The 27,589-nt window shown below is 42.2% G+C and overlaps 1 protein-coding gene across 3 annotated transcripts in view; it reads right to left on the bottom strand.

Moving 5' to 3' along the window:
* Nucleotides 1-21,288, bottom strand: part of SLC38A9 (solute carrier family 38 member 9) — a 50,380-nt gene extending 29,092 nt beyond the window's left edge. Inside the window, exons 1-9 of one of the 3 annotated variants that reach the window (XM_075138294.1) lie at nt 21,190-21,288; nt 12,535-12,686; nt 6,099-6,193; nt 5,136-5,203; nt 3,605-3,737; nt 2,919-3,040; nt 2,706-2,769; nt 2,501-2,594; nt 1,364-1,534 (exon numbers count right to left, since the gene is read on the bottom strand). In XM_075138294.1, the coding sequence (XP_074994395.1) occupies nt 1,364-1,534; nt 2,501-2,594; nt 2,706-2,769; nt 2,919-3,040; nt 3,605-3,737; nt 5,136-5,203 (652 nt within the window). In that variant the 5' untranslated portion in view covers nt 6,099-6,193; nt 12,535-12,686; nt 21,190-21,288. Of the gene's footprint in view, nt 1-1,363; nt 1,535-2,500; nt 2,595-2,705; nt 2,770-2,918; nt 3,041-3,604; nt 3,738-5,135; nt 5,204-6,098; nt 6,194-12,534; nt 12,687-21,189 lie in introns of those variants that run through there. The other 2 variants (XM_075138293.1, XM_075138295.1) reach the window with 2 other exon arrangements.
* Nucleotides 21,289-27,589: the final 6,301 nt, after the last annotated feature.

Raw genomic sequence — 27,589 nt, 5'->3', positions numbered from 1 at the left:
TCATACTTGGCTTACAGTTCTTTGCATTCTAATTTCTAGACCATCCTTCCTTAGGAAATCAATTTGTTCCCACCTAAATTGCACATGCAGATTTTTCAAAAAGTCATCTGAACGTACTAGAATTAAATACAGTAGCCTGCTTAGAATATCTTAGAAACGCATGGCTGGAAGATGCCATTGTGTCAAACCTACATCCTATTACCCATTTTATAACTTAGTAATTAAGTAGCCACAATGAAAGTTAGGCCAAGAATCCAATGATTGAAGTTATCACAGAGCAAACAAATTAAATAAGAACCCTAACAAATACAGGTAAGTGATAAAATAACATGTGAATCTCAGGGAAAAGGAGGACTTTTTTCCTAGAAAAGGAACTGTTTTGATCATTCTGAAGTTTGCTTATTAGAATTGGAGTTATTTGGTTTAGAATAATTTGGATTGAAGTGCCAACCTTATTAAAAAAAACCAAAGTCTAAAATGAAATGGCCTTTACAACATATGAATTAGGTCAGCTGTAAAATATACCAGTCATTAACCAGTAAAGTAAAGTATGTCCTTCAGGGATGGTGGGAACTCTAATTAAACATTGTTTAAGAGGTATAAGTGTCTGTGCTGTTATTTGCCTCAGAGATTTGTTAATTACCTTCAAAACAGAAACTCTTAAATCTTAGCTGTGCTATTCAACGCTATGAGTCAGATTTTCAAAGCTCTCAATTCCATTATTTATTCCCACAACTCTACATACCTAATTGATTGTATCCACAAAAGCTTGTGTGTCTGTGCACGTACAAGGGTGTAAATAACCAGTATGTTTTCTTTTGTAGTAATGCCAGTCTAAGAATCATTCTTTCACTGTGCTACAGTTCATCGTTCCTTCAGGGACGCCTGCAGAAACTTTCTAAATGGCAGCACTCTAAGTATGTTTGCTGAAATCTAGAATGAAACTAGGTTTTTTTTCATTAACCTGGATCATTTCAACGGCCTAGCCTGTTATATGGCTGTTCAAATAGTTACACCCATGCAAACAAGGGGGGAGTGAAAATACAAAGTGGAAACAAGCAACCAGGTTTGGATTGTTTAAACTACACCAAGAAGCCTCATTACTGACATGCAAATCAGATAATTGGTACTTTGTCTTTCATTAAAAACTACACTTTAAGGGAGAGATTGAGAAACTGGCTTTGAAAACATACATGACTGTGCCCATAACTCCACACACAGTTACTTATTCTCACTTGACTTTTCATGCAAAGTAACAGAAAAATCAAGATTAAGTAAAATCGACAATCCTTCTTCAGTATAAAGCAAAGTCTTGATCTTTGCACAAAACAGCTGTAAAAGTTAACCAAAAATGTATACTTACTGTATATAAACTTTCCTGTGTTGAACAGAAAGTTGGACATAAGCACCCAGTAAACAACCATGGCTCCAACAAGCGATACCATAGAAAATAAGAGGCTTGACCATTGACCAAAGGCTCCAAAGTAATACTTGCAAACATCTGGGAATTCCCAGTTTGAGGTATCTATTAAAGCTGAAGAAGATACAAAAAACAGACACGTACCTAAACAAAATGTTATATTAGAGTCAGTAGAACTCTTCATGACTGGATGTGTTCTTGTTTCAGAATATTCTGAGACAAATTCACAGTGCTTCCAAGGGCTAAGAAGATTGCTGTTAAGTTTGAAGTGTAACACTCATTAGGTGTTTGACTAAAGGAGCCTGAAGAAGAAGAGGCTTTTATTGTGGCCATACGACTACTTTGAGTACTTCCAGAAGCACTGGAATAAGACATGGCGGCAAAAATGCAGCCGTGCATTTGCGGCTAAAGCCTTTTGCAGCAGTTATGGCAAAGTAGGCCAGACTACTAGTCCTCAGCAATGCCCTGAAATGAGTTGTCACAAACTGAAGGTCTTAACCGCCTTTATTTGAGCAAGTGAGGGCTTAGCTTACGCATAAAAGCACCAACTACAAGAGCTCCAATATGAATTTTGAACAATAAAAGTACATTCTAAGTAGAATCACTGTCAGTGAGGCAACTGTCCACAAATTGCTTCCAACACGCAAGTATTAGGGTAGTACAGGCATACAACACAAGTGGATACAGCTACAGCCCACACTGTTCCACTGTGAAACATGATCAGAAATACATTTAGAGAACTGGGTAGTGCCTATGGGGAAGAAGGGAAGCCTCTAACCCTGTAAGTCCCCAAGTGCTTCGTAAGTGAACATCTGAAACCTTGCTTGCTAAGAGTTTGGGTTTGGCTATAATACTTATGTCCCAAGGAACTGAAGGATAATCTAATAAGGGCAGACAGACATTTAGCTTACAGAGCTTAGATCCAGACTACTAAAGTAAGGAGACATTCAAAGGAACAGCTTTTATTTGCAGGTCAGGTCTAACATAACAGTAAAGATACAGACAAACCAAGAATCTATTAGATTTCTGTATTTCGCGCTTAATGGAAATATTTGCATAACGAAGCTTTGTATTTCTTACGTATCATTTTCCGTGATTTCACAACTCTGTAGCAGCAATAAAGAGTCAAAATGCCCATCAGTAAGATGAGAATTATTCCAGAAGTAAAGCCTGCCTGTTAGGAAGGAGAAATACAGCTTACTGTATCAATAACACTACAGAAAAATGAAGAGCAAGCCATGTTGCCAAAAACATTTTCATACACATACATTTTTCTTAGTTTTACCTGTTTTATTCCCCATGGGATACTTAATATAGATGTACCCATCATTGTATTCCATATCATAAATCTAGGAAGAAAAGAAAAAAGCCAGTGAATGATTTAAGAAGCACTCTTACCTCATACTATCCTCTTAGCTACAATAGTTATGTACACAATATAGAACATTCAATAATAATGCAATTTTCTGGCTAATATATGGCAAGGTGCTTAACATACATTGTCACTATACTGGAGTTTTTACCATAGCCATCTGTGCAACTGTCAACTTTAAAAGCAGTTCCTAATGGACTGTACACGTAGATTTCATCAGGAGCTGGAAGTACATGATCAGGAGCAATCTAACAAATGGATAAAAAACAAGAATTATTAGTAACACCAAAGTAACTATTGTCCCAAATAGAGCAAGCCAACTGTTGTAAATCACAAAACAAAAAGTGCATTTAAAAAAAAAAAAGGTTGGACTACATTGATTTTCTCCCCGTGAAAAAAAGTTGATAGGATTTTTAGCTAGATAGCAGAAAAATAGATTTTTCTTCTGCAAAAGCTCTGTAACATACTATGCACAGATCATGCTAGTTCAATCATTGCAGCTGACCACTGCTTACATCCTCTTACAGATGGAAGAAATGAGTACACACATCTGGTCAGCCTGGACCACTGTTAGAAAATTCAAGCTGTTTGTATGTTTTCTTTGAATGGTGAAGGCATTGCACAAGAAGTCAATCACAACTTGTTATAACACAAGACTTGTTAAGGCACTCAGCTACTAGATATTTACTTCAAAGCAAGCTGCAGAGCGATTCTCTCCCTAACTTTATTTGTGCTTCTTTTACAAACCTAGGCTGTGGAAGACCCAACATGCCAGACACCACTCAGTTAATCTGGCCCTGTCTTTGCCTTACCAATGCCCTGTCTGCAGGAGTCGTGAGCCTGCTATAGTAATGAATCCGCTTATTCATTGCCGAAGCTTCATCAGTGACTCTTTGCATGTCATCGTTCACACTGACTATGTTTGTAGGTTCCACATGAAATGGTCTAAAGGAGGGGAAAAAAAGAAAGAAAAGGAAAACCCTTAAAACCTTAGAACACGAGAGCTAACATACAATTCAGAGGGCAGCTTAGCATCACTCAGGATAAGTCTGTCATTCATGGACACAAAGTAAATGCAAAAATATCACTGCCATGAGGAAAGCTGCCATACATGAAAGAACCATGTGTTTATATCATCCATATTGAAATGGCCTCTTGCCCAGATTCTGCGGGGCAACCTAACATCAAAATTCAGACCTAATATCCAGTCTATTAGTTCTCAACAATGAGTCACACCAGAACTACATGTTAATAAGCTTGGCCACGCTTATTAGTGCTTATAACCGGTGTTGCTAGAAATAGTGATGAGGAGCAGAGGTAGAAAGTGTGAGAATGCAGAAGCAGAAAGAAGACAGAGAAAAAGAGAGGAATGAGTGGTGGTAATGAGGACCACCTATGAAAACGCTAGGAACTATTAATCTAGCCAAAAACACCATATGAAATTGTGTTTAATGGGAGAGGAACCAAGCTCAAATAAGTCCATGTGCTAAAAATAGTCCATACTATTTTTAAGCCAACGCAACCGGGAATGGAGTTTGTCACAGGACATGGAACAACAGATGTCCATTTACAGTTCTGAACTACTTCACAACTTCCCTTCAGATTTAATTAGGGTAATCACGGAGAACAGGACTGTCAGCAACAGAAGTCCTACATCTATCATACAGAGATGTACAGAATACAGGTGGTCTCCCTTCCCTCTTCCGCAGCTGAGTTAAACTGCAGGCAGGGTCACAGCCACTAAAGGAGAAAGCAGCCACACCACACACCCCTTGTTTTCTCTGCACACACATAGGTACAGAGCAATCAGAGTGAAAGCTGCTCCTGAAGTTACAACACAACATAAATCTATCTTCATGCAAGGGACCAGAGATATGCAACCTAATCAAGATATTGCAGAGATTTTTTTTTTTTAAATCAAATATAATTTACTTCCATATAGGCATACTATACTACTGCTTAAACGCAACATTCTCTCCTAACAGTGACAGGCTAATTTCTCAAACAAGACAGGGGATACTGGTGACCTGTAAGCCTTTGTTTTTTTCCCCTTTCACCAGTGCATTTAATTCCTAAAGTAATCTCAACAGCTTTCTATCTTCTTCTTCCAGGTTGATGTTTAATCATTCATAAACACGAACCACCCCAAAACCAGAACCCACAGAAGTACAGATCACACCAAGTTTCAGGCTACCAAAAGCAGAAATTAGGTCAGCAATAAATCCATGCCATTTTTCCTGTAATGTGAGCAAAGCCTATTTGAATTGACTGTTTTTCAATACCCATTTCTGGCTCAGACTACAAAGGAACTTGGTCAACCCCTCCTGCCCCAGCTCTCAATACCGTGACAAAGGTCTCATTCTCTTTCCCAGTGAATCATTAAGCGTTTGCACCATGGTACCACTTTTCATCTGGAAGGAAGAAAAGGAATACAGCTCTGAAACTGGTTGTTATATCTTTGGAAGAGATTAAGGTAGGTCCTTATTCCTGTGTGCTTAAGGGGACACAGCAGGTAAGAGTATTTATGGGACTAATAAAAACTGACTGACAAAAGCGGAAAACAGAGAAAAATAACCTTCTTCTCCACAAATACACTTTTTCCTTCATCTTAAGACTTCATTAATTATTACACCTTCCTTCATCATGAAAAAAAAAATGGCTTAGATTTGCTAAGCCGTTTCCCACTTACTGAAACAAAAGTGAACACACTTTCCATTTTTAAAACACTCTCAATTGACTCTTTTTTTTCCATGTCTGTGATATGAAGGGGGAAATCCCCATTTTGTGTGTGGACTTCTGTGGTGTTCTTGTAAACAATTAAGAGAGATACCACAATTAAACAGGAATAAATTTTAAGCAATATCTTTATTACTCAAGTCACAGACACACAGGGCTAACTAATTTCATAGGTACGTAACATACAAAAATACTCATGGACTGTCAGATCTAAAGGACTTCACTTGTTTTAGCTTAAAATTTATTGGGCTGATCCAATCATTGGACTCTGCTAAAAAATATTTCATTAGAATACCTGTAAAATAAAGACTGTAGTTATGAAAACAGGAAACGTAATATGTTTAAATGCTCCCCGCCCCCAGTCAGCTCTCTGCTGTTTTCTTCTTGGATCACTGACACACATTATATTTAGAACGTGAAAAGTATGTGTTTTGGTAATTATACGGCAGCTGCGCCGTGTGAAGAGCTTCATGAGGACTACCTCTTTCCCCATTTCCAGTTAATATTATTAGTACATCCCCATAATCTTCTGTTTCTACTGTGGAAAAATTACACTGAGACAAAGCCTACATTTTGTTTTGAAGCCAGCGGATCTGTGACAAAGATTTCCTTCAAATCAGTGTTCAACAACTGCTGACATGGATGTCAAAGAAAATTCTTCCAGACTGGAAAACAGTGGGAAATTATTTTTAAAGCAATTGAAGTTAAAGCCACGGATGATTTTAAAATTAAAATAACAGAAAACAAAAACATAACATCCTATTTTATGGGGAAAACAGTGTTATTAGTAAACGACCAAACAAATATCAAGAAAAAATTTCACGTATAGCAAAAACATATCTGTCTGAAGGTAAGAAATTCTTTAGAGAAAGATACTTCATTTTCTTCAGTATTACGAAGAGAGTCAAGCAACTGAACAAGCAATTTATGGTTCAGCACAAAACAGAAGGGTGTGATCCAGAATCCAATCTAGGGGTGAGGAAAAAAAAAATTACACCCCCCCTCCAAAAGAAATTCTATGTATCTGTTGCTGCTGCTTCCTGCCTGGAGGAGTGCATGTGTATAATGCTGCCAGTACTTGGGCTACTTCCCCTCTTGATCCCTTCTGGTGCGCATCTGTTGAGAATGAAAATGATCTAAAGCAGCAATTAATTTTCTTTTTCTCAGGGTACCACTGCACCTCTAGTCTTACTTAGCAAGTGACTATGCTAAAACAGACTGTCCACCCATCAGTTTTTCTGTTGTTAGAGATCTCTTTGTAAGCATCAGTCTCACTTGGAAGCTATACAGGCAGGCTGGGATGCAACCTTCCTCCCTAATCTCCACTAGGAGAGGGTAGCACTCTGCCTGGGATGAAAGTCATTTCCCAGCCCCAGCTACACCCAGATCAAAGACTGGTTATAGGGCATACTCAGACATAAGTCTGCGAAGCTCTCAAAGACTCGAAGAAGTTCTCAAAGACTGAGATTTTCAAAGCCCAAAGCAGGTGGGATATAATCTGGGATGTATTTTGGAAAACCCTCTTTAGGGACCTTAAGTCTAGCAGACAAGCATTCTGTACATGCAAGCATCAGCAGCTGCAACAGATTCCTAGAAAACTTTCTGATTTATCCAGACAATCACATTACAACTCTCATGTGGCAAAATGATTATGAAAAGGATGCGGGACAATGTGATCTGGGGGAAGGGGAGAGGTTACATGGCTGGAGGGTGTGACTATTAACGCAAAACAGTGCGGACAATTTCCATGCATTGAGATAGACTATGGTGTCCAATGAATTTATTATACTCATACGAAAAAACACAATTACAATTTATATTTCAATAGCTAGCCTGAAAAACAATGCTCCTTTTACCAGGGCAAACACACCAGTAAAACACAGCTGTTTTCCACAGCACGAGTGTGGACAAGATGCAGGATCTCATGCAGGAGGTCCACACCTCCCATACACTACACCCTGCACATGTACTTCAGAAACCATTCCCGTAAAACCTGCAGCTACACTCATCTGCTAGTTATTTCTTACTCACACAAAGGGACAGTTAATAAGAAGTCTAATGCTGGTCCAGGAAAAGAGAGAAGAGGGCTTCTGCCCAAACTTCCTCACATTATGAACTTAGGGGTAGCAATTTTTGCAAGCAAAGAAAACGAAAAGAGATGCTCATGATTAAAGTTGTTTCCAAATATTGTGCTAGGCAAAGTTCAAGTGTTGGATTTGGAGGGTTAGGGGGAACAGCATAATAGGAAAATTTGTTTGGCAAACTACATACAATCTTGCAACTGCTAGCATCCATAAAGGTGCCACAGCCGGCTTCTGGTTAACAGCTTCTGGTTGACAGCCGGCTGAACATGAGCCGGCAGTGTGCCCAGGTGGCCAAGAAGGCCAACGCCATCCTGGCCTGTATCAGAAATAGTGTGGCCAGCAGGAGCAGGGAGGTGATCGTGCCCCTGTACTCGGCACTGGTGAGGCCGCACCTCAAATACTGTGTTCAGTTCTGGGCCCCTCACTACAAGGACTTTGAGGTGCTGGAGCGTGTCCAGAGAAGGGCAACGAAGCTGGTGAAGGGTCTGGAGCACAAGTCTTATGAGGAGCGGCTGAGGGAACTGAAGTTGTTTAGTCTGGAGAAGAGGAGGCTCAGGGAAGACCTCATCGTGCTCTACAACTACTTCTCCCAATTAACTAGCGATAGGACAAGAGGAAATGGCCTCAGGCTGCACCAGGGGAAGTTTAGATTGGGTATTAGGAAAAATTTCTTAATTGTAGGGGTTGTCAAGCATTGGACCAGGCTGCCCAGGGAAGTGGTTGAGCCACCATCCCTGGAGGTATTTAAAAGACGTGTAGATGAGGCGCTTAGGGACATGGTTTAGTGGGCATGGTGGTGTTGGGTTGACGGTTGAACTTGATGATCTTAGAGGTCTTTTCCAACCTTAATGATTCTATGATTCTATGAATGTTACATCTCTTTTCTGGATATTTTCAGCAACGTACTACATCTTGCAAAGCAATGAAGCAGTATGGCGAATACCTATCTCAAGAAGTTTTAAACTAAGTACTACTGTTTTCGGAGTACCTTTGCTGAAATATTTTTGAACAGCAAGCAACTGGTTCTGGACATCTGATCAAAAGTAGTGTTCTGAGTATTGAGCTGTTATAATATAACACAATTTTTTGTGTCAGTGTGTGTTTTGGCTCTACATGATGGTATTAATGACTTCACATTAGACAAACTTCTCATATTTAAATAAATAAAAACCCCCTCTTTACAGAATGCTTAACACTTTATTTCCTCTCCTCCAAAAAGACCACGAGGAGCCACTTTAGCTTATTGCACAGATTTCTTTGACACTCCGCATCAATCAGTTACTTTTCAGGGATGTGATAGGATTATTACACAGAAATAAAGGTAGTAAATTCCTACGGCTTTATTGTTTTACTGAGTCACCAAATTATTAGAGGAATGCTGTATATGGCACAGGAGAAACTAAGGACTAAAACTGGTTCACTATCATGGAAATTAAAGTAAGGAGAAAAAGTAATAATAAGAAGACTATACTCATAGGTTACTATTTCTTAATCGGGAACTGCCTGTCTGGAGAGGAACATTACAGATGTCAGTGCATTTCTCTTAAGGAAACCTGTTCCGAAGAATTCCACGACTGACTTGATTTTTACTTTCTAAGCTGTCTGAATTTACATAAGCATTGTAAACAGTATGCTTGCAGTTTATCCTGTAAGATCTTTATTCTCTTGGTAATACATTTTACTTAAACTTTTTCCACGCTCATATCACCATTGTCATTATAATGATTACAGCATGACCACGCAAGTATCTTAAAATGCTGGATGCAGAACCAAAATAACCTTTCAAAGCACAATACTAAGTCACATCTGTTGCTCACAGGATACACATTTTAACAAATAAAGAATCACACGCTTTACCATACCACATTTCATGCACTGTTCCCTCTTCTGTGTCAAAGGCAAAGCTATTCTACTCTTCTCTTACAAAGAAGTATGAAGGTTCTTAATTAAGAAGGTTCTAATTCTTCCCAGCTAGAAAGCAATAATACTAGGAATGAGTAAAAATGTTAACAACACAGAAAAATGAAAAGCAGGCAATGGAGTAAAAAGATCACATGGGTGTGGGGCAGTAAAAGCCTAATGAATGCAGAATACAGTTTTGCACAGGTTAGTCCCGACCATTGTCTACCTTTTTATCAGTTAAAAGAATTTTGAAAAAAAAACTTTTGCATGCAAAAGGCTTCTCTGACTGCCACCTACAGACAATGTTTAATTTATTACTGTTTAATTTCACCTACTGATCTCTCCTACATTGTGTGAGAATGCTACGGGACTTCAAAAAGAATAGAAAAAGGAAGAAGTCTTGATCTCCCTTTAGCGGGGGGGGGTGGGGGTGGGGGGTGGGTGGTGGGGCCCACTGTCAAGTTTTTTCATATGCAAAACAACTAACACAAAACATCACTTGTTTCTTTGAAGATTCAAGTATTGCCAAAGACAACTGCAGTATCTGTTGGCAATAAATAGATTTAAAGAGCAGTAAGAAGAAAAAAAAGCAACTCCCTCTCTTGCATACAATAATCATCAATAAGCCATTGCAGCAATGACATTCTGGTTTTTAAAGGGACCTACAAAATGGGCAAAACACACCAAATACGGTGTGAGTAATTCGGGTCATTGTGAAGAACAATAACACCCTCTCTAAGAGGATTAAAAGTGGCTTTATATTTCCCCCAAATTAGCAAAAGAATACCAGACAAAATAATTTACAACTCTAAAAAACAATTACTTTATTGTTCTTATGTAAACACTGAAAAGCATACCTTTCAAAAATCCCAAATCCTCCAAGCTGTTAAGAAAACCAAACAACTATGTAAACGCTGCCAGATCTCAAACAATCCAAACCAAAGAACAGAACAGCACTAAGACAGACAAACGGTGATTACACACAAAACACTTCAAGAGCTATCTCAATCAAAGCAAAATGACCACCCACCAACATCTGATCAGGTTTCTGAATAGCAAGTTAAAAAAAGGAGCAAACTAAGCAGAGCAAATCCCATATGATTGCACTTGCACTGTTTGACACCTTTATGCGTGATAAACCTCTTTCCCTGGAACTGCTACTGCCTAAAGCTCTAATGAAGAAGCCTTTCAAACCGTCCACTGCTCCGACCATGCCTGACGCAGACCCTGATGGCCTGTTCTTCCTCATTCCTTCCTCTAAAGATCGCACCACCTCCTCGAATACGCAGAGATGGAGTTCAGCCTTGTTTGGCCCCAGTATAATTTCCAGGCCTTCCTGATATCCTAGGGCTCATGCCCTTCATCTTTGTGCCTCTGCATGCTTGGAACGCAAAAGACTAGGTTGTAGAAAATGGGAGAATGAACTCAAGAGTGGAGCGATAAGGACAAATTGGACAGATCTGTAAAGCTGGAAGTTGTGGAGGTGGGAACACAATCCAAGTATACGTTTCTGCTTTTGGGGAGGGAACCAAATGCTACATGCTATGACCTTTTATGAAACTGAGTCTCCAAACTTAAGAAAACACAAGAGAAAAAAACACACAATGAGGAAACAATACCTAACTTCACTTCTGAAAAGTGGATCTTGGCATTTTGATGTATCACAAAGGTGTAAACTTCTCTCGTTGCGCCTGCATCACCGCATTACCTGAAACTCATTGCTCCTCAAACACAACACATGCTTCCTCCAACACAAGGACCTCCCAAAAGTCATATAAATTAGCAGTTGCCTTATGCCAGAAGGGCCTCAAACACTGCTCAAAAAGAAGGTAAAGCAAGAATTCATTTTGCACATTTCCTTTTCCCACCTGAAAGTACTCTACTGTTTCCTAATCTTTATATATACAATTCTGTACACCTGTGCTCCGTTTGTTCCTTTGGGCTCACTCAGACCCTTATGCTCCTCCCTTTGCTCGCAGAGAAAAAAGAGATTGTTTAGCCCCTGGCTAACGTATAAGCAGGCTCTCATGGCTTTACCAAAGCTGCAGGCTGGGACAGCAGCAAAACACTGTAATCAAGAACTCTTTTTGCTGAAGTGGGCCTTAACAAGAGGATTTTGTATACAACAGTGCCATCTTCAGTTCCTTCAGCAAAACTGCTCTACTGAAATACGATGCTGGATGCAAAGGGCAAAAGAAAAGAGCCATAAACAGGGTCCAAGAGGTAGCACAGGCTATTTCTTCACCTAAAAAAGTAGAGCTGGTGCCTCCAGCTACCGTAAGAAGGTTAGCTCCCACTCCGATCTAATTTTGGTTCCAGGACCAGATCACAGAAATCTTAACTGGAACAGCAGAGGAAGTCTCCCAGTCCGACCTCCTTTGGGGAACAGAGCTATTAAACTCCAAGAAAACATGCAAAATAACTTTTTAGCTAGATTCATCTTATTTTCACAGGCATGGCAAAAAGGCTGGGCTGCCGAATTTTTCATATTTGCTCAATCTCAAAAAAATACTACAGTTTTTTTTCTTAAAGGCAGTAAAGGTCGCTTAATTCCCTCAGTATTAGCAAATAATGTATTTTTCCAGCATCACCTGCAGAGTGCATACAGAGCCATTTACACATACCGACAGCCATTTATCTACACCATCTGGCAAGCTTTCTTGCATAGTCTCAACGTTTCAGTTTGTTGTGCTAAATAAAAACCATCATGCTTCAGTATACACACAATATTCAGTGTTTGAAGAGCACTGTAAAAGCCACATGCCAAGTTCTTATTGGAGCACTCTCTCTGAGGTGATGTCAATAGAAGAGTCTGATCCTTACAAACGAAACACAATATGAACATCTGTTCACCTGGTGCTTGGAAATAATATCATATAGAGACAAAGTAGGAACTGTTTGTACTCAGATCCTGGTTTCCAAATGTTAGTCTCCTGTCTTTGTAGGATTCTGTTGCTAAAAGCAAAGATTAAACAACTCATTGCTATATAATCATTATGTAGGTTCAGCCTTCGTCGTACCTTTTGCACTTAAAATCTTCTGGATTAAACTGTATATTCATGATTCCGTAATTGCCTTCATCACCTCCCACAGGAACCAAGAGAGGTTTGGTATCCTCTTCCATCTTTGGTGAATGTGCTTCCTTCTTCTAGATTCCGTCAATTATTCTGACCTAAAAAAAAGGAAGTGAGACAACTGCATTTAAGTAAAACTGTGTCCCCTGCTATGAATTTAACACTGGCAGAGTCCCACAGTTTCAGAAGCTCGTGGGGTGAAAACCGTCAGAAAATCCCTTCAACTTGCCACTTGAGAATTCTCATTCCGTAATGCAAACATCACGGGCCAAGTACAGTGGGATCAGTATTTTTTACAACACACTATCCATTTAAGTAAAGTGGTCAACGTACAATTGTGCTCTGCATCTCTTTTAAGACCGCAACAGGTAATATAAATCAAAGGAATATGATGGATACTGTTGCTTATGCTGGGACTGAAACAGGTTTGTAAAAAGTGAGGCTCGGAATCTGAATTTCCTTTGAGCTACCACAGCTAAGAATAAAGTCCACCATGTGCAAATTAACGTTAAGTATATTCGTAGGTAAGTCTTATCTTCCTGCTTTCAAAGCATGGGACTCCTTTTCTTACTGCTTCACTATAAGACCAGTGTGATTTTTAAAGGAGCTGTATTTCCAATTTGTAACAGTACAGCTGAGAACAATTTATCACAGTTATTAGAGACTATTGTTTCACTAAATTACTTCAAACTTTGCAGCAGACACATATGCAGTTTTCCAGTGTATTTCCCAGAATAAAGATCAGATTATTGCAGTCTACTGTGTCCAGGCTCTTTGAATTAAAGGCAATGAATGGTTTAATAATGCATTAATAATAATGTATTATATGAATTCAGAACACTTCTGGCCAAACAATGGGGATCAGATCGCTTTTAAGATAATGGAATTCTACTTAGTCTGAATTACAGTCCTCACATGGGACTCACGGTGGTCTCATGTGCAGCTGAACAAACGTAATGGCTTTAACAGCTCTCATCCCTCATATCTCCTGAAGAATTCCCCCAGGACTCCTTCTTCAAACAAAAATGGTAGAAGTATCTGCTCTTTCAGGGGGACTGTTTTCTGATGCTTCAGAATGTTAGACAGGAAAGATCGATGAGAACCAGAGCTGTCACAAGGTAAGGAAGGATGCCACTGGATGTTTGAAACCTGGGGTGGTGATGGAGGAAGATAAGATAGAAAGAACAAGGTGTGTATCATCCTTCTGCATCCTCATGGAAATACACTGTAAAGGCCCAATTTCAGAAATTACATCAACCTAAGTTAAGCACTGACATGGCTCTATCCCTTCCAAGCTGCATGTTGCCAATCCTCTTGCATTAGCTCATCCTGGTAATGCCTCCGGAAAAAAAACAAAGAATCTCAAGGAAAGGATGAAAAAGGAAGTGAAGTTAGCAGTTTTCAACCACATCGACTCTCTGGAGTTCAAACAATTGCTAAAGGAGGAGTGGGAAAACACTGAAGGAGTGCGTGGGGGGGGACTGCAGAAGCACTGGCTACGACTGGCTCAAACGGCTGAGGAAGTGCATTTCAGAGGAGAGAACCCGCTCCCCCTCTCCCTCGCTGCCCCCGTGTGCTAAGCACAGGTAATGGCTCTCTGCTCTCAAGGGGAGGGGACTACTGGAGGCTCCAGTTCATGGAAATGCTACTGAAAGCACTAGTCCTGCCCTTCACAGCTCAAGGGCATTTGTGTAATCCCACACTAAACTGGACTGGGAAGACTGATTGAGATGGTAATTAACCATTCTTTCCCGTGCTTTAAATCCAAATCAGTGTTGAGCTTGGGGCTTGTTGTCTGGCTGCACACGCTTGCATGCTGGTGCAAAGGAGGGGATAGTGCAAGGGTAAAGTCATTTCATCTGGTAGTGCTGCCACTTTCCTCCTAGTTTCAGCATCCATGATGAGATTTCCATGAAGTTACTAAGTTTAAAGGCATGATTTTGAGTTTAAAGGCATGATTTTCTCCTGTTCATTTTAGCTCTTTGAGAGGACATACTAAGTGATCAGTGATAATAATCCAGGCAATCCTAAGAGCCTTATTTGCACTCCCTGATAGCATCCTCCTTCTTTTCCACTTCATTTTTCACACTCTCTAAAGCTTTTTTCCTCTCCTCTTACCAGAGCCTTCCCAAGATGGGGTTTCTCTTACCTACCTTAGCTTACTGCTTCCTCTCTTCTGCCACTCTAGCCCTTCTATAAACCATCAGTTCAGATTCTTTACCCTAAAGTCCTTCCCTTCCACATCATTGCTGCCGACTTTTTGGCGTCATATATTCTCTCATCTTTCTCAGCTCCTCTGGTGATGCTCAGCTTTCGAATTTCTGCTCCTCATTTCCTCTCTATTTTCCATCTCTCCTACACAGTGTCAAAATTGCTTTCCAAACCTGCCTTTACTAAGCACTGTTTACAAAGAGATTTCTTAGTTCACAGCAATATTTTTATTTCCTTTCATGTGGCACTCTGTTCCTTTCCAAACCCCATCTATAGCTCCCTTCTTGTTCATTTCTTTCCCGTTGATTTCCCTTATTTTTCTGTAACTCCAGGTCACCTCCTTCCTCCCTACTGATTCCACAGTTCGTTCCATTTCTTTTACACTCTGCACCTGTTAAATTCACCCCAGTGCACATCAACTTCCTCCAGCAGATACATACTTCTGAAACAAAACCACAGGCCCCAGAGATTTCACACACTGCTACAGATACCCACCTACTCCTCTGCCATTCCCATTTTTGCATCCCTCTGACCACACCTGATGACAGCAGCCTTCATGGACTTTTATTTTTTAATTGTCACCTCTAGAGTCTACAGCCTCTTTCTTTCTAACACCTCACCCATGGCCCCAGGTAGAAGACTGGTAATGTGGTATTACCTTCTTTTATTCCATGCTTTTCTCTTTTTCACCTTAACATCCTGCATGCTTTTTCTGAACAGACACACTTAGGTCTCAAAAACAGATCCCTCACTTGTTCTGCATTTTGCAACGCTCTCCGAGTTTAAATCACACTTCGGATTTCACCATAAAAATGCAGATGAACATTTAAATTCCTAATGGCTGAACTGAAATTTGAAATAAATTCAAACCCCAAATACCCAGAAGTGTTTTTAGCCAGAATGTTCCAGAAGACTGCAGTTCTGAGATCCCTTCCTTCCACAGGCCCTGGTTTATGATGCAGATTAAGCAGACATGAAATGCTAATTTAAGATACTGCTTTGAATGCATCCCTTCCTTAAAACCTGTTGTAAATAATGTATTTGTGCTTTACAATTCAATCTGACAAATGCAGACAACATGGATTACCAGTTTGATTTTCTTTGCACTATGGCTATAAATAAAGAACCCAGAAGATTTTCTAGTATTCCATAAAGAAAGATAATCCTTCCAAAATATAGCATACACTAAGTTTGGCTTGAAAGCAGCATTTGAGGCTTACGGAGTTGTTGCTTACTGACTCTTTAGGGTCTACTTCAAAGCTGGATTGGTGAAGACAGTTTATTTGTTAAGTGCTTATGGTTGAGAACAGATAGGTGAAGCTTATGACCAGCAAACTGATTACTTTACAAATAGATGCAGCTATCATGTATGTAAAGGCTGCAGCTGGAGCTAGTACAGCTTAAATGAAAATTATAAGCAAAAGAGCAAAATGAAGAAGAATGAACCTGATTAACCTGTCTTTTATCCAATTTCTAGCCCTTTTGCCTGGACTGCATTCTCAATAAACATTTTTAATACATGGGGTAGAGCCAGTTGTTCAGAGCTATCTGAACTTACTGCCTGACACCTTCCATTACAATAACCTCAACTGCTTACTTTCCTAGTGTCCTAGTTATTTAAAGATTTTTTTATACTGGCTATTTGATCTATGTTCACCTCATTCTAAAGGTTTCTTTTAAAAACCTCTGAAATGACAGTATTCTTTATATGGTCTTAAAAGCCTATGATCAGGACTGGGATGTCAAACACAAAGAATTCATGTCAAAAATCAAAGTTGCTTGACAAATCTCATTCTGTTTATATATTTTATGATACATCATGGTTACAGTTCCCATGAGCCCACTGTTGCATTCAGAGAATTACTGTATGGCTGCTTGGAAATGGAGAAGGCTGTTATAAGGATACCTGACTCATCTGTTGTCTAACTGGATTTTCCTGCAAGTGGGAAAGAGGTTCCTGCTAGCTGTAGTGTACCTGGAGTTGGTGATATGAATTCACGGTACTTTGTCTTCAGCAGTGCTATGAGTTAAAGGCATCGCTCTTCCCTGCTGCTCATTCTCACAGTCTTTCCTCCCCATATTTGTGGTGGCACAGCTATTTGTCTTCTTTCTTCTCTTCATGGAATGAACAGGACTGGGGAATAGATCTGGCTAAAAAAATAAATCTAAAGAGGAACATAATTGTTTTGGGTCTGGTTTGGGGTTGTCTGGGTTGTAGTTCTGCAGAACCAGCAGTTTCACACTGCAGTTGAAGAGACACGGGTGTGGTCTGTGGAAGAAAGAAAGCAATACTGCTGGAAGTGTAACTAAAACCACAGCCTGAGGGACCACCTACCTCTGACAGTATGTTCCCCATTTTTTTCCTTCTGCTTAGAACCTACTTCGTGTAATGCTGCAAAACAAAAGAACTTCTGTGCTGTGCACCACTGAGTGATGTTAAATATTTTGAAAGCAACCAAGTAACTCTCAAACTGAGCATTCAAAATTAGTGGATTTTTTCCTGTGCTTTATTCCCTATCCTTAGAATGAGGATAATGCCAATACTTGCCTTAGCTTATAGGCACATTGTGAAGAGAAATTACCTTTTACATAAAACTTAGCTGTGATTGGTACTAAGTACTGCAAAAAACATCCAAGAGAAACAGTTAGTTTATTAAGCAGCAAATAAGGCAGATCAGTCTCATGCAAAAGTGAACTGAACACTATCATTTTGCTGCTCTAACAAAACATTCCCTACTCAGAGAACTGCCCAGCTTGAGAAAAATAATGATCTGATAACTAAGATTTCTAATCAATACCATAATTTATATGTACTGAGACAACTAAGATTGTCTAGGCAATTTTAATTTTCATTAAACTTAGCTAAGTTTAATACTCCAACCTTTGAATACTTCAACTTTGCAACCTCTGTCCTTTTAAACACAGGTTTGTGTGTTTAGTTATCTATGCAGAGATACTAGGTTCGCTTTGTAACATACTTGCTAATGAATGCAATACATTGAGGAGAAAATCCCTGTTTCTCATTCTCAGGTCCTCTGCCATTTGCTTGTCACCATTGTACTCTTCTGCAAGTTCTCTTCTTTCACCTGCAGGGACTGGGTTCCATCCTCCTCTGCCATAAACATCATGTCTCTCCTCTCTGAACTTCTACTAGTGACAGCAGAGATGAAGATCAGAAAGAGTGCTAGCTGCATTCTCCCACAACTAAAATCTTATTGATCAGGCAGGAACAAAAGAAGAAATTTTATGTTTTCCGCTGCAGCATGCTGCACTGCTGCTGAGAGGAAAAGGCTGTAGAATGTTTTCTCTGCACCCATATTTCTTTTCCTTTCCTACTCAGCTTTGGTGAGGAAAGTGTTTGTTTTTGCTTGGGAAACTCCTAACCTACCATGTAACAGGTATCTGCTACTTAGTCCTCCAAGCATTTGACGCCAGGAGAAAATACTCTGGCTTTGCTACCCCCATGAAAGTCAGTGTTAAGTGCTGTTGAAAATGCCTCCCTAAACTTTCATGGTTTTATCTAGGACAGTTATTAAGATAAAAAGATAGATCTTCCACAACAGCTATGATAAAGGAAATATATTCTTGGCATACTTTTGTAGTACCAAAAACCCCACAAATTTGAAGCAATGTTGACACTAGCATCTTTTAGGAACTGTTGTACACTGCCTTAAAGCACGGTCCGTTGTCCTCCTTTCAAAGGAATGACTACATCCAGAGGAAAATTTGAAATACTCTTCCCGATACAAAAAATCTGTCCAAACTGTTAGCATGCTAAAATAAGTTTGGGATTCTCTTCTGGGTAAGGGCTTAAAACAGCAATTACTTTTTCCAATCATATGTGATCAACACAGTCCTAACCATCAGTAATATCTAACCACCTACATGTTCAAACACCATTAATGTCAAGGTATCTTTCAATGGTCAAAAGTCTGCACAGACTTTTAATCCTGTTGTCCCTTTTCAGGATATAATTTCACTGGTCATCTGTGGTGAAGCTGTCTTAGTATGCCCTCTTGCCCTATTTATAATTCTCCTACAAACATCTGAAGCACTACATCAGAAGGGCAGCAAAAGGGAACAAGTGGATGAGAATTCAATAATCCAGGTTTTCTGCTGCTGGTCATAAACTGTGAAGCAATACCTAGGGGTACGCAAGATACTTTTCCCAGTCCCACTCCCGGCTACACTCCACATGACTTTCAGACAGTAATCTAAACAGGGCTAGACCTTCATTAGCCCTCGCTAGCTTGCCCTTCTGAGTTTCTCCTTTCGCTGCCTTCAGGTTCTCTCTCTTTCCCCTGCTTACAAAGTCTGAAAAGCTTCAAGGAGTGAAGACAAGGACCCAGCAGATTAAGAAACCCCATTCTAGCCTGACGGCTGTGCTGTCATCTGGTCTTCTTTGTACCGGATGACAAAACCGAATTACAGTTTGCTTGCAGTGTGAATCTAACAATGACAGTTTATAGCTCGGCTACAGATGTGTGTGTCAATGCTGTAAGATGAGACACCCATCTCAATAGATCATTCGGAGTTACAGCCAGGCCATGTAAGAGGGTTACCAAACAGGTTTACCCCATAGCAGGAATAAACCTATTCATTTAGTCAGTCATCCTAGTCATCCCACGAGCACAGACTGTGCTTAGCTGGTTTGTAGGACAGCTATGTATCAGAGAACCTTCCACAGAAGGCAGGGGAAGAAGGTAGAGAGGGGCACTACCACCTCAGCCTCCACCATGCCATCATGGCTACCCGGTGGACATGGTGCTGGAAAAATAGCAGCTGGAGCTCTGAGAGCTGTTTATGCTCCATGTTACTAAAGCTGAAGTTGCTGCACAGACGTTAGCAGTGGTTCTGTAGCAACTTCCCAGTGTAAAAGAAGACCCAGTGGACCCGCCATCATGGATGAACCCAGAACTCTTAATTTAATTTGGAAGTCATGCACCTTAAAATAAACAATCACAGAACTTAGTCACCTATAACTTGTTACTTTTCAACCTGTTTAATTACAACTGCAGTCTTAAATTATTTTGGTAGGAATTTTGCCACCAAAAGCTGTTCTCGTGCTTATGTGCAGCAGTTTTGAGATTTCCACTGGTTCTTAAAAGGATAGCTCCCAGTCAATTAGATTACACAAATAAAAATGTGACATTTAAACTGTGAACACATTTTGTTTCATTTCTTCTTTAAAGTCACTACTCCTAAAACCCCACCTCATACTTATGGTTTAAATGCAAGAATCCACTAATGAAAGTATTTAGTTCAAATGAGGAAAATTATTTTTAAAAGTGCTACTTGTTGTGACCTAGTCTTCTTTTAAATTCTAAGCAGATGAATGGATGAATAAAGCTCAAGGCATAAATCTCAAATAAACTGCAGGCTGTGCACATATGAATTGTGAGAAGTAAGCACGGTCTACACTGAAAGTCAAGGACTTCAAAGCAGGACAGAAGAGTTCTTCGATTACCCTTCTGGGGCAGTGAGTCCTCCACCAGAAGGGACTGAAGAATGCTGTTCTGGCTAAGAGTAGTAGCATACTTTCAGAGCTCCTTAAAACTGGGACAGATTGCCACCAGTTAGCTTGTCCATACTCTCCTACAACTGTATTGGTTGAAGATGATTAAAACTATATAAGCAATGTAAGTTAACTTTCTGGGAAAAAAAGACTCTTGAATATACAAGCTGAACCACTGTTGAGCTTCTGTGTACCACAAACTGAACCAATGGGTATGTGGTCACTACAAGATGATAAATCTAAGTAAAATTAAGAAAAAATGGAACATCAATTTGATTTGTTTTCAGCAGATAAACCATCTATTATTTGTATATAGTTTTTTTTTTTTTTTTCGGAAACTGTAAAGAAGTACTTACAAGAACATAGAGTTATCACCTTAGGGATTAACCTAAATTTTTAACACCTTAAATTTTAAGGTTACTGGGTCCACAGGCCCGTTAAAACCGATGTAAGCTTTTCCCTGATTTATGAATCGCCCCAAAAGCTTTCACGTCGTTTCCGTACATCAGACAACGCTCTGATGTTTTCTTCGTTTTCCCATGTAACGTTACCCTCGAACCAGACACGGTGCCGCCGCACAGCTTCTGCGGCCCGAACCGCTCCCAGCCCGGCCCCGCAGCCCGCCCGGAAAGGAGGCAGCGCCTCGGCGCGGCCGGCCCGCCGCCCCCCTCGGGGGGCTGAGCAAGGCGGGCTGCAGGCGGCGCTCCGGGCAGAGCTGGTGGGGCAACAACACCCGCCGCACCGTGTCCGCGGAGCGCCTCCGCCCCAAGACCCGAGGGCCCGGCGGCACAATCCCGCCGACCCGCCCTTCCCGCCCCGGCCGGGCCCGGGGCCCCTGCCAGCTGGCGCCACACAAACAGACGCGACTCCTCTACCTGCGGCGGCGGCACCGCCTCGCGCCGCTTCGGCAGCCACACGCTCCCGCGGCGGCAACAGGAAGCACCCCGGGCCGGGGCCGGGGCCGGGGCGGCGGCAGGAGGCTCTCCGCGGAGCCCGGCGGCGGGCGGGGCGGGCCGCGTAGTTCCCGAGGGCGGCTCCGCTGAGGAAGCCGCCCGGGCGCTGCCGAGCGCAGGACTACGCTTCCCAGGGAGCCGTGCGCGGCGCGAGGCCGGCGGGGTGGGAAGGGGGCGGGGCCGCGCATCTCCCTGCAGGCAGGGCTCGCCGCGGCGGGGCAGTTCCCGCCGTGGGCCTCCGCGTTACTGCGTGGCGTGCAGTGGACGTGGTGCCCGGGGGAGGCCCCGGCGGGGCCAGCACCGTGGAAGAGCGAACCCAAACCGCTCGAGCTGGCTGAGAGGAGCCCGCCGACTCGCTTCAGCGCGGGCGGCGCCGTGGTTGTGCTTGGTGGCGCTCTCGCCTCCCTCCTCTCGTTCTGTAAACGCCGTCTCAAGCGCGCCGGCGCTGCGCTGCGGGCAAGGGCGTCTGCTGCGACAGCACGCGCTCCGTGCCCGACCGAGTTCTGCAGGGAGGTCGTTGCGGTATGGACAAGCATTGGCCAAACAGCCATGAAGAAAACATTTGGATTTGCTGGCGATTGTTGATGAGGTGCCAATCAAAAAAAAAAAAAAAAAAAGCTCAGCCATTTGCTTCCGTGCTTTTGCAGTCAGAATGTTGACAAAGTGTAGACATAACACTTGCCAAAACAAACTGCACTGGTCTTGGCATGACTGGCAAAGTGCCTTCTGTGGGGAATGATGTACCACGAGTCTCCTGGCCTGCTGAGCAAAGGACAGGTAAGCAGGCAAGACAACAGGGACAATCAGCCAGCCAATACCTTTTAGAAATTCACAATTTTTCACCCTAGGATTTTTTTTGATCCTAGTTAAATCAAGTTGGGAACTTGTCCTTCTCATAGTTGAAACCTTGGTTAAAGTCAAATTCTAGGGATATTTATAGGTCATGCTTGGGAAAATTGCTGAATTGCATGCAAGGAAGGCAGCAGAGAGAGCTTCCCAATGTGAGAACAATATTACAAAACAAGCTAGACACAAATCCCAATCTGTATTGCCTGTTCAAGTGCAGCCCTAACCAGACTGTGTGGCTAGCAGCGGGACTGTTCCTGCAAGAAAGCTGCTGTGTAATTGAATTTCAGTGTGGGAGGAAGTGCAGCAGCCGAGACTAACACCACGCGTCATCCTGAAATTCAGAGGCACATAAGCTGAGTCGGACCAAAACTCTTTCTTCTGTGTAGCCCAGCAAATTCACTATCATCTTTTGCCTCTGAGTCACTCTTAGAATCCAAGTCTATGTTGTGGCTCTTAGACACTGTATTGGGTTGGCGTGGCAAGGTTTTTGTAGCGGGGGGGCTACAGGGGTGGCTTCTGTGAGAAGCTGCTGGAAGCTTCCCCTATGTCCAATAGACCCAATGCCAGCTGGCTCCAAGACGGATCCACCACTGGCTGAGCCCATCAGCGACAGTGGCAGTGCTTCTGGGGTAACATATTTAAGAAGGGGGGGAAAAGAAAATCCATACAACAGCAGCCAGGAGAAAAGAGTGAGAATATGTGAGAGGAACAACTCTGCAGATACCAAGGTCAGTGGAGAAGGAGGGGGAGGAGATTCCCCTGCAGCCCGTGGTGAAGACCATGGTGAGACAGGCTGTCCCCCTGCAGGCCATGGAGGTCCATGCTGGAACAGATATCCACCTGCAGCCTGTGGAGGACCCCACGCCGGAGCAGGTGGATGCCCGAAGGAGGCTGTGACCCCGTGGGAAGCCTGTGCTGGAGCAAGCTCCTGGCAGGACTGTGACCCCGTGGAGAGGAGCCCACACTGGAGCAGGTTTGCTGGCAGGACTTGTGACTCCATGGGGGAACACACTGGAGCAGTCTGTTCCTTGAAAGACTGAACCCCATGGAAAGGACCCACGGTGCAGCAGTTCGTGAAGAACTGCAGCCCGTGAGAAGGACCCATGTTCGAGAATTTCGTGGAGAACAGTCTCCCGTGCGAGGGACCCCATGCTGGAGAGGGAAGAATGTAAGGAGTCCTCCCCCTGAGGAGGAAGGAGCGGCAGAGACAATGCGTGATGAACTGACCGCAACCCCCATTCTCCATCCCCCTGTGCTGCTGCGTGGGGAGGAGGGAGAGAATTCAGGAGTAAAGTTAAGCCTGGAAATAAAGGAGGGGTAGGGGGAGGTGTTTTAAGATATAGTTTTTATTTTCTCATTACCATACTCTGATTTGACTGCTAATAAATTAAACTAATTTCCCCAAGTTGAATCTGTTTTGCCCAAGATGGTAATTGGTAAGTGATCTCCCTGTCCTTATCCTGACCCACAAGCCTTTCGTTATATTTTCTCTCCCCTGTCCAGCTGAGGAGGAGAGTGATAGAGCGGCTTGGTGCGCACCTCGCGTCCAGCCAGGGTCAGCCCACCACAGACATTTGAAGGTTTTTGTTGATGAGTCAGGAAGTCTGTCTACCTGTTACCACATGAATTTGAAATGCAATGCTAACACCACATGCTGGTGCTATGAAAGTGAATTAAACTAAAACCCACAAAGTGGAGATGTGTGAAGAACTGATTTTTTTTTCAGCATGCAAGCAGCTAGTCTTGCAAGCCTCTCCTGTGTCCTATGCTATGAAGACATACAGTTACTGCTATAGCAAATACATGACGTAGTTCATTGCATTCTTCGTCACCAACTACAGTCCTCAAAAGAGTTACGCTCAGGAAAAATGTTTTATTGTAAGAACTGCAACCGAGCCAAACAGAATTTTAGAGATGCCTCCTGCTCCCTCATGAAAACAACTGCCAACAGTTGACTTTACAAAAGGGTATTCAGCCGCTGTCCTGCAGTGCTTGTGTTGTGGCTTTCTATTCTGATGACACATTACCTTCTGGGCAAAGAGTGTCTCTTCCTACATGCCTAGGCAGTGTCTAGAAAAATGGGAGCCTAAATTTGTTTAGGACCTCTTGGTACATCTGTAAGACAAAGAGGGTATTAAATCCAGCTCTTTAAAAAATTTCTACCTCACACTATGTTAAATCTTCTTTTGATTTAGCCTTAAGGCATACTTTGCTCTGTACTTGCAGGTATAATTGTAATATGCACAAATTCATAAAATTGAAGCATGATAGAAAGTTATAGTGGATGAACAAATAACTTTTCCCATCATTGCAAACACAGGCATGGTCACATGGCTAACAAACTTAGTGGGTTTTGCATTTCACTAGGGATTACTCCAGATTTCTTTTTGAAAAATACTGGTAATACATCAGGATAGCATTTAAGATGTAGAAACTGTGTTACACGAAAAATCTTGTTTGTGGGCAAAGAGAAAGCACACCTTATATATAAGTAAAGCCAAGAATTCGTTGTTATGGTCACTGAAATCCTAAGAGTCTAATCATTATTAGTCCAGCTCCAATTGTAACACAAAAAGAAAGAAGAAAATTTTTTATGCACGCTTCCTTTCCACCCCTTTTCCTGGTGTTACGCTCACCCTTCTGCTGCTGCTCTGGGTCCTTAGGTTGGTGGTTTGGGCAGTAGTGAGAGGAGGGGATGTTACGGCAAGTTGTCAGCATCTGGAGTCCTTCTCTGGGAGGAATATGATGCTTACGTTGCTGGTTTCTTCTTCCTCACTCTAGGGGGTTAAACTCACACTTGGGGTTATTTTTATACTTTTTTTTAATATACTTTTACATGTTTTTCTGGTGTTACATTTGAATATACTCTACAAGATACTGTTTATGTATGTTGGATATTACTTCGTTCTCTTTTGGCTCTAGGTGACTCTGCTTGAGTGGGACTGGGTGGACAAAATGACCTCCAGGGTGGTCAGCAAACGTCTTGTGCAACTTGTGCCCTGCCACCATGGTTTACATGGAATTATTAGCAGCCTTAGGAAAAAGAAAAAAAAAAAGTTGTAGCTCCCTGAAGAATCTTCTGAGTTGAACAAATGAGTTACACTTACCACGTAATTTCTTGGCATTCACAAAATCTCATTGTTTGGCTTCTCCTGAATTAGTGGGAAGTAATTTGGAGGCAGCAGATAGTGTCCTACAATGAGCAGAATCAAAGGAATAGAGGAAGAAAATAAGAACTCTCCAAGCCCATCTACTAGTTAGAGGCTGTGACATCTGATTGTATCTGAAATGAACTAAGAGATCACCCACCAGTGATTACAGATCTGCCACCATGACAGCATTCATAGTTGCTCCCTATGTTTACCATTAAAAGTATTAACCTAAACTGCATCTCCTTGAGTGAGTTAGGGAGTGCTGAACATGAAGTTATGCTGGCAAAGCTGAGGGAATGGTAACCTGTTGATGGAAAGGAGGATGAACAATTTGAAAGCTCTCAGTTTGGCTTAGATGTACCATCTGCCATTAACTATAAATTTCTCAGGAGAACAGACCTACTGCTATTTTTCTCTATGGATGTCCAAAATAGAGCTTCAGTGCAATGAAAACAGAAGCCGTTTTGGCTGATGAAGCAGCCTACTCTGTTTTCTTGTTTAGGCAAAAAGTAAAATGGTGTGTTATGGAGTTAGCACAGTGGGTAAAATTTAGCTTGTGAGCCTCCCTGCTAGTTCCAGATGCTGCTTCAGGAACTTGTAAATAGCTTTACACACTTCCCACAGAGATGCTCCCACTGCGACTTCTTCATCCTTGGACATTGTGTATCTTACTGATCACTTATGGAAAGCTATTAACTCCAAGCAGTTATCTTTGCTCCCTGCACTAAGCACAGCCTCACATATATCATCTAGTGGCACAGTTTTAAGTTCGCTCTGAGATAGAGAAGCTGGTTCTTAAGTTTCTTAGCTGCTTTGCGTTCTAAGTTGAGCACAACTTGTGTCCTGTCCTGACGTTTCTGAAAAATGAGCAGCTGTAAAGAGTAGGGCTTAACTGACAATGAGTAAGATGAAAATAACCAGAGCATTAGTTCAGAGACCACTCTCCAATAACCTCCATCTGCTGCAGCAATTTGCCTTACTGTTGCCCAAAGCCCCCACTAGACATTCAGGTGTTCACTGCAAATTACAGAGCTGATGTAGCTTCTGTGCAACAGAAGACACTAGAGTTCTTAAACACCACACAGTTTTTCAAATAGTTTTTCTGATGAGGAGAATCTGTTGAATGTGGTGGAGCAGGTTAACGAGTATTTATCATATTTATGGAACAATATAAACTTCCTCTACGATTTTCAGAACAAGTGTTGCTGTATTATTCCACAGCACGAAAAGAGGTACAGAGAAGACATACGCTGCACAGCAGCTCAGAAACACAAGCAGAAGTGTCAGAGTACTTGGTGCAATTTTTAATAGACGCATTTAACTGATACGAGTCCCATCTATGTTCTTCTGCACTTCAACATAAATAAAACTCCTGAGCCAGGAATTTAGCCCTCTTTCTTTTCTCTACCAAGTCTGGTATAACAAAAAAACTGCGGGAAGGGGATGTTGTTCTGAAGTTAGGTGTTTGTGTGTTTTTTTTTGTTTAAACAAATAAAATGCCTGTTTAACCTAAGTAGACGATTTTCTTTTTTATTCTAGCAAAGGAGTATGTTCTGTTAGCTGTTACGCTACTGCTTGAAAACTGTTTGCAGTAAAATGATTAATATCTTAGTTGCAGTTCTGCCAAACAGTGGATTTCATTTTCATTAGAAGTAGGTATTTGTAAAATAAACCACGCTTTAACAGTCATACATGAAGAAATTAAGGAATATTCAGATGCTCAGAGAGCCGAGCATGACCATCACCAAAGCACAGAACTGCTCAGATACTGTGAACCTGCATTTTCCTCAGCTCCCTTTTCCTTCCACGTGCACCTTGACTACACCGAGACCACCACTGCTCCACACAGCGACACACGCCACAGTAAGATACACCTCCCGCTCTTTCCCACCCACGGAGCCAGACACCACAGCCAAGTAAAGGCCCCGGCCGCCCCCTGCCCAGTCTGGCGCGCAACCGCCTTCCCGCGCCACCCTCCCCCACCCCTAACGGCCCCAACCGCCTAACGGCTCAACGCCCGGGGCGCGCGGTACCTCACCCCAGCTACAGGCACCAGCACGCGCGCTCTGTTGGGGAGCCGCGCTCCTATTGGCCGGCGGGTGAGGCACGTGACGGAGCAGCAACTGCACGTGGCGGTGGAGTTATTAGGGGCCTCGCTGGGGGTTGCCATTTTCTTTCAATGCGGAGGTTCGCTGGCTGGGGAAAGGAGGTAGGAGCCGGGGTGGGTGCCTCTCTCATGCAAGCGGGAGGCTCTCGCCCGAGAGGACCCTTCCCCTCTCCCCTCCCCTCCCCTCCCCTCCCCCCCCCCCCCCCGACGGAGG

The sequence above is a fragment of the Calonectris borealis genome, chromosome Z (assembly GCF_964195595.1).
Source record: "Calonectris borealis chromosome Z, bCalBor7.hap1.2, whole genome shotgun sequence".
Taxonomy (NCBI): Eukaryota; Metazoa; Chordata; class Aves; order Procellariiformes; family Procellariidae; genus Calonectris; species Calonectris borealis.
Note: the sequence above shows the minus strand (reverse complement) of the source record. Positions and strands in the feature narration are given on the sequence as shown.